Raw genomic sequence first — 15,253 nt, 5'->3', positions numbered from 1 at the left:
AAAGATACACATCAAATAATACTTATTTCAAAGCGGTAGGAATATGAGTGATCTTGATTTTTTTTTGTACTTTAATATAGTCTAATTTTTTAAAACACATATATTTATGAATTTGATAATCAGAAAGAAAACAAGTCCATTTTCATTTTGGGGTGCAATGAGGAGGCTAGAGCTAAGCGAAGCAATAAAATTAAAAGGGGTGATTGGGGTATTAAAATAAATACTAAAGTAAGAGCTGTAAACTGCTCTATTTTTTAAATGAGAGCAAGAATACCTTTTAATGACAAATCCTAGAAACAGAGTACTACTTACCATTTCATCTGCCAAAATGCCATTAAGTCCATGTTTATGTACCAATGCCAGCCAATTCAAACCAACCTTCTGATAGGGCTTGAGTGATAAACTGGTAAAGAGAGTTATCAAATATTATGGATTTGCACTTCTATTAGTTTTCTTTACTAGTTTTCGGACATGAAGGTTAAGTTTACAGTGCACACAAAACCTGAAATACCTATGTCTAGTCTTACCTTTTACCTTATGTTATACAAGCTATTTATACTTAGTTAAGAAAATCAACCCAAAACACAATACATTTTTTTTTCAATTTTCTCAAATTTTATTTTGTATTGATTTATTTTTTCTGGCTGTAAGAATTATAAAAAAAATTTCCATATTCAGTCATAATGTAATGCCACCAAATTAATTCCAAATTAATAAATTAATAAATGATTAAATTATTATATTAATATGACATATTACTAACCTAATATTTATACTAGAAAATGGTATTGTATGGATTTGAATTTTACCACATTAAGGAACTTCAAATATTAGGACAACACAAGCTTAATTTGCCTTTGCCAGGATGACTAAATGAATGTCAATCACCTCTAGTATCAGTGGAATGTGTAATTCTAGAAGGCGTACGTATGTGTATATATGTGTTTGAACTACGTACAAATGAAAACTTGCTAGACATTAATAAGCATTAGTGAGTAGAAAGGAGCAAGCCAGTGTCAAAATCTCATTTAATCTGTAAACACATAATTTGGAAATAACTTGTCTAGAAGGTAACATACATACAATAACTTGTCTAGAAGGTAACATACAAGGTTAATGGATGAAAACAGTATTTTTTTTTCCCTAAAAGTTCAAGTGGTTAAAAAGTAGTAACAGTTATTACCAAACATATAGACAGACACAAATATCATTTTCAAGCACCGCCTCATTTAATCTTTTAATATCCTGTAAAGATTGCCTATTACCGTTATTTTAAACAGATGAAAATTTTGCCTGAGGCTAAGTAGGTTGAATAGCTACAAAGTGTTTGTAGCTATTGAATAGCTACAAAGTGTTTTCTAGAAGGCTAAGATTTAAATAAGGAAGTCTATTTCATTTGGAAATTTAGTCTCATACTCCCTACATAAACATATAGCCCATATTAAGATGGAAAGCTAGTGGCGAGGATGCAGAGAAAGGGGAACCCTCCCTACGCTGTTGGTGGGAATGCAAGCTGGTGCACCCACTCTGGAAAACAGCATGGAGGTTCCTCAAAAATTTGAAAATAGAGCTACCCTATGACCCAGCAATTGCACTGCTGGGTATTTACCCTGAAGATACAAACGTAGTGATCTGAAGGGGCATGTGCACCCGAATGTTTATAGCTGCCATGTCCACAATAGCCAAACTATGGAAAGAACCTATATGTCCAACAACAGATGAATGGATAAAGCAGATGTGGTATATATACACAATGGAATACTATGCAGCCATCAAAAAAATGAAATCTTGCCATTTGAGATGACGTGAATGGAACTAGAGGGTATTATGCTTAGGGAAGTAAGTCAATCGGAGAAAGACAACTATCATATGATCTCCCTGATATGAGGAAGTTGAGAAGTAACGTGGGGGGTTTGGGGGATGGGAAAAGAATAAATGAAACAAGATGGGTTCGGGAGGGAGACAAACCATAAGAGACACTTAATCTCACAAAACAAACTAAGGGTTGTCGGGGCATGGGGGTAGTAGGGAGACGGCGGTTGGGTTATGGATATTGGGGAGGGTATTTGCTATGGTGAGTGCTGTGAAGTGTGTAAACCTGGTGATTCACAGACCTGTACCCCTGGGGCTAATAATACATTATATGTTAATTAATTAATTATTTTTTAAAAGATTTTATTTATTTGTCATAGAGAGAGAAGCGAGAGTGAGCACAGGCAGACAGAGTGGCAGGCAGAGGCAGAGGGAGAAGCAGGCTCCCTGCCAAGCAAGGAGCCCGATGTGGGACTCGATCCCAGGACGCCGGGATCATGACCTGAGCCGAAGGCAGCTGCTTAACCAACTGAGCCACCCAGGAGTCCCACATTATATGTTAATTAAAAAAAAAAAAAGAAGTGAAGGGAAAAAAAATAAAACAACATGAAAGGAGAAAAAAAAAAGATGGAAAGCTAGGATAAGGCCATGTGTGCTCATTCTCCAGCTTTGATCTTGTCCCCTTAATTTCTTATTGCACACATCCTATCTGCAAATAGGGACAGGGTCTGGATGTAACTATGGTATAAGAAAACAGTTAAAGGGCCAAATTTTTTTTTTTTTAAGATTTTATTTATTTATTTGACAGAGAGAAATCACAAGTAGGCAGAGAGGCAGGCAGAGAGAGAGGAGGAAGCAGGCTCCCTGCTGAGCAGAAAGCCCGATGCGGGGCTCGAACCCAGGACCTGGGATCATGACCTGAGCCGAAGGCAGTGGCTTAACCCACTGAGCCACCCAGGCGCCACTAAAGGGCCAAATTTTAAAATCAATATACCTTAATTAGAACAGAGGTGAAAGGCCTGGGGTATAAAGATTTCCATCTTAAATCAGAATCTATGCTTCAACTGATGAGGTAGGCAACCTACACATTTCTCATTAAAAAAAAAAAAAAAAAAAAAAAAAATTTTAGAGGCGCCTGGGTGGCTCAGTGGGTTAAGTCTCTGCCTTCGGCTCAGGTTAGGTCATGATCTCAGAGTCCTGGGATAGAGTCCTGCATTGGGCTCTCTGCTCAGCAGGGAGCCCGCTTCCCCCTCTCTCTGTCTGCCTCTCTGCCTACTTGTGATCTCTGTCAAATAAATAAATAAATAAAATCTTTTTTAAAAAATCAGCAGTATCGGGATGCCTGGGTGGCTCAGTTGGTTGGACGACTGCCTTCGGCTCAGTTCATGATCCCGGGGTCCCGGGATCGAGTCCCACATCGGGCTCCCAGCTCCATGGGGAGTCTGCTTCTCCCTCTGACCTTCTCCTTGCTCATGCTCTCTCTCACTGTCTCTCTCTCAAATAAATAAATAAAATCTTTGAAAAAAAAATCAGCAGTATTGAAGTCTTTGTTCATTTTTAAAATGTTCATTTTTAAAAATGTCTTTGCCTTCTTGGCCAATATAATTTCTACTACCACTATGAAAGTAATAATAAGTAAAATATATTATCATAGATATTTTAATTTCCAGATCCAAGTGAATCTACTACAATAATGGTGAAAGGAAATGCTAATACTGGAATACTTACTATTATAGACCAGACACAATGCTATGGGCTTGACATGCATTATTTCTTCATTTAGTCTACATTATCAAGCAAGTAGGACTATTATCCCCATTTTACAGATGAGACTGTGGAACTCAGAGAAGGTAAGTAATTTGTCCAACGTCACATAACTATCCAAATCCATGTCTGCAGTGGCAGAGACAATATCCAATCCAACTCTGATCCAGAGCTCATCCCTTAAACAGCAAAACATGAAAAGTTCTCTATCTCTCTGACCCACCCATACTCTATGGTCAAAACTGAGTTATTATTTTTGAGTCCTTCTCAAGGCCTTATTCATCCCACACACACAAATTCCCATTTCATGAAAAGGATAAAACCTGATAAGGTAGGCATAGCACACCATTTACTAATGCATCGAGGGCCAGTATGCTATCCCGACATCAATCTTTCACAAGCAGCCAAGAAATATTGAAAAGCTAGTATAACTGTTAATATATCCTTCAGTACGCATACAACTTTAAAAAGTGATGAAGGAATTTTGAGAAGCATGTACTATACAGAATTTTTCAACTAAATAAAACTGCTTCATTCATAATCACAAAACAGCTCTGGTGGCTGTTCTTGATCAGGACACTAAATAGCTTTGCTATATTGTAATTTTTTTAAAAAACACAAGTATTTATGTGTATATGTGCTTGTTTACATCTATATACGTATATATATTTGTGTGTGTATGTGCTATCTACTGGATTTATCTAAGCTACAAGTAACTTTTTGTTGTTTAGTATCCCAACATGGTGCTGTCCATCAACAGATCCTTTCTTCAGAATGCAAAAGATCAATGAAAACGCAATTTTGACAAAGATGTTTGAAATCCAATTCACTTGTTGTAACAAATTCTTAAAACAGGGCAGTTGTATTCTTTCTCTAGCAGGGTCTAATATTTAGATATTGTACAGACATACCTTCCATTTATTCAATTTATTTTGACATTCTATAGTTTTCTAAGTTTTTTCATGACTACATATGAACCCCAACCACCAGTTTACAGGTAAGAATGTAATCTGTTCAGGGTTACCCAAATGGCAAGAAGGCCCAGGCCTTCTGAATTAGTTAAGTGTTCTCCTCTCATTAACAGACTATAAATACCTTTAAACTGAAGGTTTTCTTACCACTTACTAAGGAAAAAAATGATTTTTTTGATTTTAAGTTTTCTGAGATCATGAAAGAAAATGAGGCAGCACGTTATTTTAAAGGTACTTGTTTTGTTAGGAGAAAAAAAAAATCCTTTCAGACAGTTATAATTTCTTTTCAGAGTGAAAATTAAAGTGGGTTTAAATCTCCTGCCATAGAAACTAGCATCAAAATTATTTTGAAAGGTGAGACAGCCTGAAATGGAAACAACACGAGTCCATACAATATGCTAACTTTGAGTTTAAAATGAAGAAATAGTCTAGGGAGACTTGTTGCAAGTAGTTACATGAAACAAGTTTAGGGATACCAGCTGACCAAAAGTTATACATCCCATAAGTCTAACATAGTTGCTGAAAATACTATCACAATATTAGTTTGTACTAACAATACTATAACAACATTAGTTTATACTAACAGTAGTATCCAAACTACTGAAGTATTTTCATCATAGTACTTTTGAGTTAGTCAAATCGCATTTGCAGTACTGATGTGCAATCACATCACTGTCAAACGGCTTCATAGCAACTATTTACAACAGGACAGAAAACCATCCCGTCGTCAAGTTGAGGACAGACAAAATCAGGAAAACCTCAAGTAGATTTAGCCCAGAAAAGACAGGACACATATAATTAAATATACTTTATAATGAACATCTGAGAAATCTTTTCAGTTAAGACAATTTAAACCCAATAAATTTTAGATAAAAAGCTAAAGTTTGAGAGATGGCTACATTAATGGTAGGAAAAGCGAGAAATACTGATTTTTTTTCCCCTTTCCCTCGCTATACTATATTTTAACTTTAGGCATCCTTAGTTTTGACATTTTAAAATAAAAATGATGAATGTAATGGTTTTGTGATTGATAAGAGACATTTTATTTTCCTCTGCAAAAACTTTATTAAGGATGTTGGTATGTCTATATGTCCTTAACCACTAACAGGAATTTTTTTTTGTTATAATTCATATAAATTTGTAATAAGAAAATGAACAGTTAACATAATTTTGCTAGAAAGAATTGGTTAAGAAAAGCAGGATAGCTTAGTCATCAGGATAGTTCAACATTTTCCTCTATGCTAATAAATCCTTTCCCAAGGCAAGGCAACTACTTTGCATATCTCTAAGTTAAGCAGCAACGATGCTTGGCCAGTATACCAAGTATAACAGCTTGTAACTCTTACCTTGGCTAAAAATAAAAACCAAGACAACAAATTTCACCCCCTAAAAGTGCATTTAAATAAACTCTAAGTAAACTATCACACAGGTGATTAGAAGTTATATTTTGGGCTAGAGCACTTTGAAAAAAAGAACTATTTTTCTCATTATATATTTTATCAAAAAATTCCTCAGCCTAATGGAAAGGATAATTTATTACCTGATCATACTATTTACAAGTAACAGGACTTTGTGGATGTGGGTTTAAGAGAGAAATTTTTTAAGTGATGCAATAAAGCACTTGATTTTTTAAAATCCAAATTATTATAAAGTAGACTCAACTGGGTAAGTCTTGCAGAGTGAAGAACTCCCCATATCCAATGCTGTAGAACAAGAAGGAGCAGCTCCAACTACACTTTTAGGAGATGAATTTGCTGACATGGCCATAGTTCTTTCTATGCAACAGAGAAAAGAGCTTCTTTGTGGGAACTGCATGACGTTTCCCTACACCATCCCATAGCACCCTAGAAGGGCACAGAAAAGATTGTAGCTTACTATTAAAGGCCAGTAACCATACCTTGACTTTTAATTAACCAATGATCAGCAAAATATGCTTTGATCATTAACTAGAAAAATGCTAAAAGAAGTAAATAAAATCACCAGCTAAGATAATTAATTTTAATGAGGCCCTAGTGCTAATCTTATTAAATACCTATTAGAAATATTCTGAACAGATGTAGCTCATTTTTAACGTTGCGTAACACTATACAGCATGGATATACCATAATTCATTCTAACTATTCTGATTTTAGGAAACTGGATTGTTTCCAAGTTTTTGTAACTTTAAATATCACCACAATAAACAATTTTACACATTTCTTAAGAAAAGGTATTCTAAATAGTTCTGAGTCCCCAAACCACTTAAAAATAAACTTTTAAAGGAAGTTCAAAACAATCTCCCCATCCCAATATCCCAACACCATGCAAAATGGAGGTGTTCACAATTATAATGCCATTTTCATATGTACTGGCTGTTGTAGGAGTTTATTATTAAAAATAATTTAGTGTCTATTTTTTGTAAGGATTCTGACAAGGCATTTTACTGACAGTAGCAGTTTTGGGAAATACACTTTTTTAAATTTTTCCTTATGTAAACTATTTAATAAGTGTCCTTTTCATTTTTAATGTGTTTCTACTCCGAAAATAGATTTAAGAATATGGGCTCTTTAAAGCATTTAAAACATTAAATCACAGATACAGGATATTTCATTCATTTCATCTTACTTATGACTAAAAAGAAACTGAGCTAAGACAAATTTTTTTCATTGATGCAATTTAAGCTGCTGACTTTCTGAAGCACTGTACAGTGTAAAGGGGTAGCTAAAACCAGGTTTTCCATTTTTGTGATTATATAGGAGATTATCTGTCATCAGACAAGGAAAACACAGTTATATAAGATCACAACATTTGCTCCCTCTAATTTATAATGATAAAAGGGAGTAAAATACCCTTGGCAGGGTGGGGGGCATTGGTAAAAAAAAATTCCTCTATCACTTCTGTGTCATTATAGGAAACCCTGGGGTTCCCTTCTCACATTAGTTCTCATTAAGACTTCCACATTTAAGTTCCCTAGGCACAATACAGAAATAAGCTCACAATTTTTAAAATATGGCTAAGATAAAGTAAGAAATAGGTAAGTACAATAAATATTACCTCTGGTTTAGAATGGAGGGTTGCTCTATGTTCCATCCACCTCCATTTCCAGTGAGCATGGTAACTTGTTTTGTCAATTTATTTGAAATGTCTTCACATTTGTTCATAAGTTTTATAACTACATCCCTTTCTTGGATCAGTGTCTTACAATGCCATATCAAATCTTCTGATAAGCCATTAGTTTTGGACATCTTTGTGAACTATGACATAAGAAGAAAAATAATAGTTCAGATCTAGTAAATAAAAATCTAGTATCAATTTTTTTGAGGGGAAAAAATTTAATTATACTTTTACCAATGACCTTAAATCAAGTGCTAAGAGAACCTGTTTCTTCATGTCTACACTTGAATTTCCCTGTTTCTCTTGGATAAATCCAATTCCCCATATTGAAATAAAACATATCTTTCTCACCAAAATGCACAATCTCAATCTCAAGCTAGTTACTTTGCCCCTAGTAGCTGTTCTCTTATCGGAGATACTCTCAAATGATCATTAATGTCTTCTATGAAGTTTTATTTTCAAAATCTCAGATTCACCTTTATCACCAAAGGAATGGCACCAAATATAGTAATTGTATACCTGAAATCTTGCTCCATTTTCATCACTTCCCATGACTATGACATATTACTATATGATTAATTTTTTGAAACATAAAAGACCACGCCTTGAGTTTTCAAACCCTCAATTATTATTTGCCACTTAAATTTTGCTCTTAAACTAAGACCATTATTTGGAAAGATATTGCATGAATCAAAAGTTAACTACGACCAATTAAATAACTTGATAAAAGTTTTATAAAAAGTCAATTTTAATACACTTGTATAAATGGTTTTTTGTGAAAGCTCAGAAAATTTTTTTCAAAAACGTATCTGTATTTAAGACACTGAGGAGCAACTGGATGGCTCAGTTGGTTGAGCGTCCGACTCTTGGTTTCAGCTTGGGTCACGATCTTGGGGTCTTGGGATCGAGCCCCACTGTCAGTTCCATGCTCAGCGTAGAGGCTGCTTGAGATTCCTTCTCTCCCTCTGCCTCTGTTCCTTCCCCCCACTCTTGTGCACTCTCTAAAATAAATAACCTTTAAAAAAAGACACTGAAGGGGCGCCTGGGTGATTCAGTCATTAAGCATCTGCTTTTGGCTCAGGTCAGGATCCCAGGGTCCTGGGATTGAGCCCCACATTGGGCTTCCTGCTCGGCAGGGAGCCTGCTTCTCCCTCTCCCACTGCTTGTGTTCCCTCTCTCACTGTCTCTCTCTGTCAAATAAATAAAATAAAATAAAAAAAGACATGAATTCTTACTCATATAAAAGCTATAAAAGAATTAGAATTTTTACATAAAGATAGCTGGAAAAAAAAAAATCCTGAAGAACCTTATAAAAAAATACTTTTCATGAAGAGGCCATAACTGTCTGAAAGCCCATAACTGTCTGAAAACTGAAAACCTTGCTGGGCAGAAAGAGAGATCCCATAATCCAAAAACGAACAAAAGAAACTAGAGTAAAATCACCTGTTAAGATAAAACTACATGATTCCAATTCGTCATCTTATTTAGCATATTCTTTCAAGTTACAACAAGAATCACATTAACAACTCTAAATAATCTTTGTGATTATAGTCTATCTAAATTCACAGAGTTCAAATAACACAAATTCAACACTTACAGGATATATAAAGATAAATTCATCAAAAATGCATTTATAATAATATACTTTTTTCATACTTGATCTAGAAAAAGTTGGAAAACAGTAAAATTTCCAATCTATTATAAAGCCATGTTATTATTTAATTGCAGGATTAAAAAATGAATTAGCACTTCACAAAATGACACTGTGAAATACAGAGTTATTTGCACATGACTTTACATCTTCACAAGGGCAACATTAACAATCACAATGTGACCTCCCACTTTGTGCTTTCTAGGGGAAAGATGTATACATAAACACCAGGATATGTAAGAATCAGTGCCTTGAAGATTTTCAGGTTATGTTAGAATTTTTTTTAAAAAGATTTATTTTGAGAGAGAGAACATGAGAAAGGGGGATGTAGAGGGAGAAGTAGACTCCCCACTGAACAGGGAGTCCAATGCCAGGCTGATGCTGGGAATTGATCCCAGGAACCTGGGATCCTAACCCGAGCCTAAGGCAGATATATATATTTAAATTTTCATGGATAAGATGAACCCTGAGATTTGCTTCAAAATAACATGAGAAGGAAGAAGTAGATGAGGACAAAGATAAAACAAGATCAGACATCAGCCAGGAACTGAAGCTGCTGATGAAGACATGGGGTTTCACTATACTATTCTAATTTTATGTTTGAAATTCTTTTAGGGGAAATAAAGGAGAGTACAAAAGGTAACTCTTATTTCAGGATACTGCATTAGTTTTAGCTAAGATTTTTTTTTTAAGATATTTATTTATTTATTTATTTATTTATTTATTTAAAGATTTTATTTATTTATTTGAGAGAGAGACAGTGAGAGAGAGCATGAGCGAGAAGGTCAGAGGGAGAAGCAGACTGCCCATGGAGCTGGGAGCCCGATGCGGGACTCCATCCCGGGACTCCGGGATCATGACCTGAGCCGAAGGCAGTCGTCCAACCAACTGAGCCACCCAGGCGTCCCAGATTTTTATTTATTTATTTGACAGAGAGAGATCACAAGTAGGCGGAGAGGCAGGCAGAGAGATAGAGAGGAGGAAGCAGGCTCCCTGCTGAGCAGAGAGCCCGATGTGGGGCTCAATCCCAGGACCCTGAGATCATGACCTGAGCTGAAGGCAGAAGCTTTAACCCACTGAGCCACCCAGGCGCCCCTTAGCTAAGATTTTTAAATGAACCTGACATTTTGGTTATTTCCTAAGTCAGAATTTATCTCCCTGGGGCTCCCTATTGTCCCTACCCTTCCTCCCATAAAAACCAAATGACATTAGAGATGATGCAATTTATTGTTGCTAGTTTAGAATTTAAATTTGTCTAGTAGTAATACAGTGTCCATGAATGTAAAACACAGATTTTCAAGGATAAAGTTTCACTGTAAGACAAAGTTGTTAGGATTAGGCTCAGTTAAGAGTAACAGTAAACACAAATAAGGGGCTTAAATAAAACCTAAGATTTTTTTCTCTCCCATATAAACAAAGAGTTGCAGAAGCACCTCAGATTTGGTGTGATGGTTCCCAAGTCAAGGAGTTTTCTACCTTGTTGCTTTGTATCCTCCATATGTAGAGTTCCTGCTACCATAATGACCTCTCAATCAACAGGAAAAAGTGAGCCTATTAAGGACAGTTTCTGAAAGTCCTAATATACTTCTGCTTACATCCCACTGGACAGAACTTTGCCAAATTACCTAACAAGGAAGGTTGAAAATGTTGTCTTAATGTACTGTGGGTAATTTAACAAGCCATAAATCTATTTAAAAGTCCAGAAGGAGTTTTAAGATAAAGAAAAACTGATCCAAAAAAGTTCCATTCAATATGGCTATAACTGAAAGGGAGATAAGCAGAAAAGAACAGTTTCTTAGCATTTCACCAGTAACATATACAGCACTTCCAATACAAAATATTGTGGACATCTATAGCAAAGAACTGGGCAACTAAATAGACGTTTACTTTATTTAACACTTAAAAGTCCCAACAGTCAGTATCAAAACTACGCCCTACTTATAGATGAAGAAATGGAGAATAAGAACTTGCTGAAAGTCAGATAAACTGCTGGAAATGTCAGAACTGGGATTCAAAGCCAGATCATCTGGTTCCACTGTATAATTCACCTACCTCCGCCTCTTAATATGTACTCATATGACCAAGGGAATAAATAGGCATGCATGAAATTCAGAAAGAAGAGATCCTACACAAAAGAGACAACAAGGATTTCTGAGAATGTCAGGGAAGCGAGAGCCCAAGGTCACAGATGAATAGCAGGCCCATAATGCAACCAATATAAACCAGAGCAGGTCATTAAGATTTACTCAAAGAGACTTTCTTAGGAAGATGAAACTGATGGAATACCTGAAGTTTCTAAAAACTGAGAGGAAATCTAGACAACGGAGGAAAATTTTAGAGTTGAACTAATAAATATATAGAAAACTAAGCAAACAGAAAAACCAAGGCAACTAATACCTAGAGAACACAAAATGCTAAGCAATATTACACTACCTACATGGCTAAGCTAGCAAAGGCATTTATATAGTGACAATAATGCAGATAACTAAAAAATGATCTTCAGAATTATCCTATTAACTTCAATTAGTAAGACTGAGGAATAGGATATGGGTATGGGATATAAGACTGACAATGGGAGTTAATCTCACCATAGTGTTATAATGTCATGTCAAGTAAGACCTAAAGCAAAAATAAAAAATAGCTTTATGCTTATATTACCTAGAGATATGGAAGTGGTAAGAATCAGACCAAAAAAGTGAGAGCAGTTATTGGCAGTGTGGGAACAGGCTGGAGAAGGGGTTGAATATGGATTTTTGGAGAGAACAAGCATGTAGAATTGTTTAACTTGTTAATCTAAATATATGAATAAAAATCAAAACTCAGATAAATCTCAATATGTAAATCTACAGTATCTTCATTAGTGGTGTGTGTGTTTGTGTATGTAAAAGAGAGAGAGAGACATGCCAGTACTTAAAGAAATATGTAAGAATACTCTACTGTTGTTACTGTTTTCTGAAGACAAAACGGATGGAGGAATCCTATAAATTACTTAGCCTCACCAAAAAAGGATTTAAGAAATGCAAATACTCTATAAATGCAGGATCTGCTAATAAATCTAAAGTTACTGATGAGCTAGAAAATACGGTCCTATTTATATAATATGAAATGTACAAATGGATGCTCAATACAGTCTTAGGTGGTGGGTATCTGGAAGAATTTCCGCCTTCTTCTTTGTTATTGCAGGTACTATTTTATTTTAGACAAAGAAAAATCATTCCTCAAAAAAGTGATAAAGCTATTTTTTTTCGGGTGGAAGGAAAAAAAAGCAATTCTTACTTGTTGGATAGCTGCATGGGGAAAAAAAAAAGACTAAGTATGGCCCTGATTATGATCACTCTGATTAAAAACTGAAGTATCACTGTTTTCTTTTAAAGAGTCACAAATTGAAGTACCTCTCTCCCACCACAGTGTGTCACTCTTACAAGTATTTCTGATTTCGACAGGAAGAGGGGGGATTGTTTAAAACCAGATTTAACCACCACCTAACATGTAACATTTTTGAGGACCAAGTCCTAAGAAGACATAAATACTGGCAGCAGCCGATGAAGTGCTCAGAATACACTTATAACTTTCTTATAAATGTTTATCAAATTTATACAAATTAAAATAAAATGCTGAATTTACTGAAAATCATTCTATCAGGAAGGAAGTTAACAGGCATCACAATGCTTTAAGTGACAAGCTTAAGCAGACATTTTACAATAACACTGGGAAAACCAAGCAAAAAAAAAAAAAACAAAAAAACCTGTGGTCTGAGTTACTAGTAGAGGGGAACAGCACAATGAGGGGCACAGAGTGCTTTGGCATAAACAAAAACCTGGATTGCATGGTTAACAATCAAGGAAAACTACACCTACACTGACCTGAATGTTAAGAAAGTAGATGCATATATGACAAGTTTTTAGGTTGAGTTATATCCATGAACAAGTAACTCTTACTTTGGTCAGCAGACATTACATCCTGATTAAAGTATAAAGATGCAACATCATAAGATTATCACAGATGTAACAGCATCCCCACCCTAATTTGCACAAGGCTAGACAAATACTCAGTAAGTGGTTGGTGAACTGATACATCAAATGCGTGAAATTTGGCAATTAAAATCTTAATTTTACCACATTAATAGTACATGTTAAACTGACATTGGCTTGCTGTATTTCCAAAGTCTACGGGATTTGAAATTGTGGTTTCTTACAGTAGATACATATGTCACTACTATTAAGCAGAAAAAATAAGATGTAAAAATTATGAAAAAAATTTCACAAACAGTATTTAAGTTCTGATTCAAAGAAAACAATAGGTGTAAAGCTGCAAACATAAACTCTCTGATACACAATGCACTTATGTTAAATAAATAAATTTTACTCATGTAAAATAAAGGTGACTAGAATATCAGTATCTTACAGCATTTAATGTTTAAAAAGTGTAATTCTCTGACAATGAAAGGCATAACTGAGGTACTTTTCAAACTGTTTTAAAAGGTACTGTAAACATAATTTTCACAAACTGTTTTTATAAGACAATGAAATAATGATTACATTTAACCTACCAATGTTACAGACCAGTTTTAACAAAAATCATAACTAAAATGTATGTGTACTTGATTTGTTGGCTCAGTATGCATTTTTAAATGAAACATAAATGACTTTTAAAGTTCTGACAAATTCCCCAATCCTTAAGACAAATATGCTTCAACAATTTAACACTTTACTAGACTGTTACATGCTGTTCTTAATATTTAATGCCATGTAATTTTCATTAAAGTATGACTGAATATTATAATTAAAATTTCAACTAATTTTCATAGGAATTTCTAAAAACAGCAGCTATGAAAACAAAACTAAATGTTTTCTTCTTTTGTTTCTTTCTGAAGTTGTTTATAGGTACATTATTAAACCTTTCTGAATAATAGGAAAAGAGTATGTCATATACAGCCATTTACTAGAATGTACATAATATTAACTTTACCTTTGATGATTTGAAGATGAAATTGCTCTCTAAATCAGCCACACTGAAAATTCTAAAGTGATTGAAAGTAGAAGCTTAAAGTTCTACACAAATTAAAATTCAAAGCTTATATACACAGACGTGCCAATGATAACTTCATTTTCAAAAACTGTTCATTTACCTCCATTTTACCAAAAACCTTGTTTTTGCTTAAGTAGCAAGTTTACTTTTTTTAACTGTTACATAAAATAACCAACATTTAAATAGCAAGCAAAAAATACCACCTTTGTGTTCAATTTTTAGAGAGGGAGGCAAGATACAATAGGGGATTTACGCAGGTAATACATAATCTACAAAAATTTCATGTCGAGACTACACTATGCCAATTAATTAGTAGGGAAAATATGATTTCTACATGTTAAGTTGAATATTTTTAAAAGCATCTGGCACATATAAGTCTGGTATAATTTACTTTTACTATAAGATATTTGGGCAAGTAGTTACAGTTACTATAAATACAGTGGTGTAGATAATTGCATTCCTTATTAAATAAATTAGAATCCCAACAAGCCTGAGCAACCGACTCTGCAATAACATAGGAGACCATTAAAGATTAAAAGAAAGAAGAAAAGGAAGAAAAGAAGAACAAGAAAGCCCTTCAGCAAATACTTTAACAAATAAATCACTCAGGCAAAGCCGAACAAGTTTTGAAAGGACCTGCTTTGACAGATGTTCTCTAGAAAAGCAAAGGCTTTAGGCAAAACGAATGGCTTTATTTATTTTATTTTTTTAAGCTACAAAATACTAGTAATGTTGTTTCTTTATTTTTCTTAATTTAAAAAAAAAATGCTTTTTAAAACCACTGTTCAGGGACCCTACGATCCTGCCACTTTAAAGACACTTATTAAGGAAACTTATGCTCTTACAGATTTGTCACAGTATAAAATTAACCACAAAACAACTTTACTCCCTAAGATAGGGAATAAAACTTCCTTAAAATTTCTAAAGCTTCAAG

General features: G+C 34.5%; 1 protein-coding gene across 5 annotated transcripts in view; it reads right to left on the bottom strand.

Annotated features, from left to right (window-relative positions):
- SMARCAD1 (SWI/SNF-related, matrix-associated actin-dependent regulator of chromatin, subfamily a, containing DEAD/H box 1) overlaps window positions 1-15,253 on the bottom strand; it is an 82,044-nt gene that overhangs the window by 25,393 nt on the left and 41,398 nt on the right. For all 5 annotated transcript variants that reach the window (XM_047717999.1, XM_047718001.1, XM_047717998.1 and 2 more), the window contains exons 10-11: window positions 7,581-7,780; window positions 313-403 (exon numbers count right to left, since the gene is read on the bottom strand). In XM_047717999.1, the coding sequence (XP_047573955.1) occupies window positions 313-403; window positions 7,581-7,780 (291 nt within the window). The remainder of the gene's footprint in view (window positions 1-312; window positions 404-7,580; window positions 7,781-15,253) is intronic.

This window comes from Lutra lutra, chromosome 2, assembly GCF_902655055.1.
Source record: "Lutra lutra chromosome 2, mLutLut1.2, whole genome shotgun sequence".
Classification (NCBI taxonomy): Eukaryota; Metazoa; Chordata; class Mammalia; order Carnivora; family Mustelidae; genus Lutra; species Lutra lutra.
The sequence above is the reverse complement of the archived record's forward strand: the minus strand, read 5'-3'. Positions and strand labels throughout refer to the sequence as shown.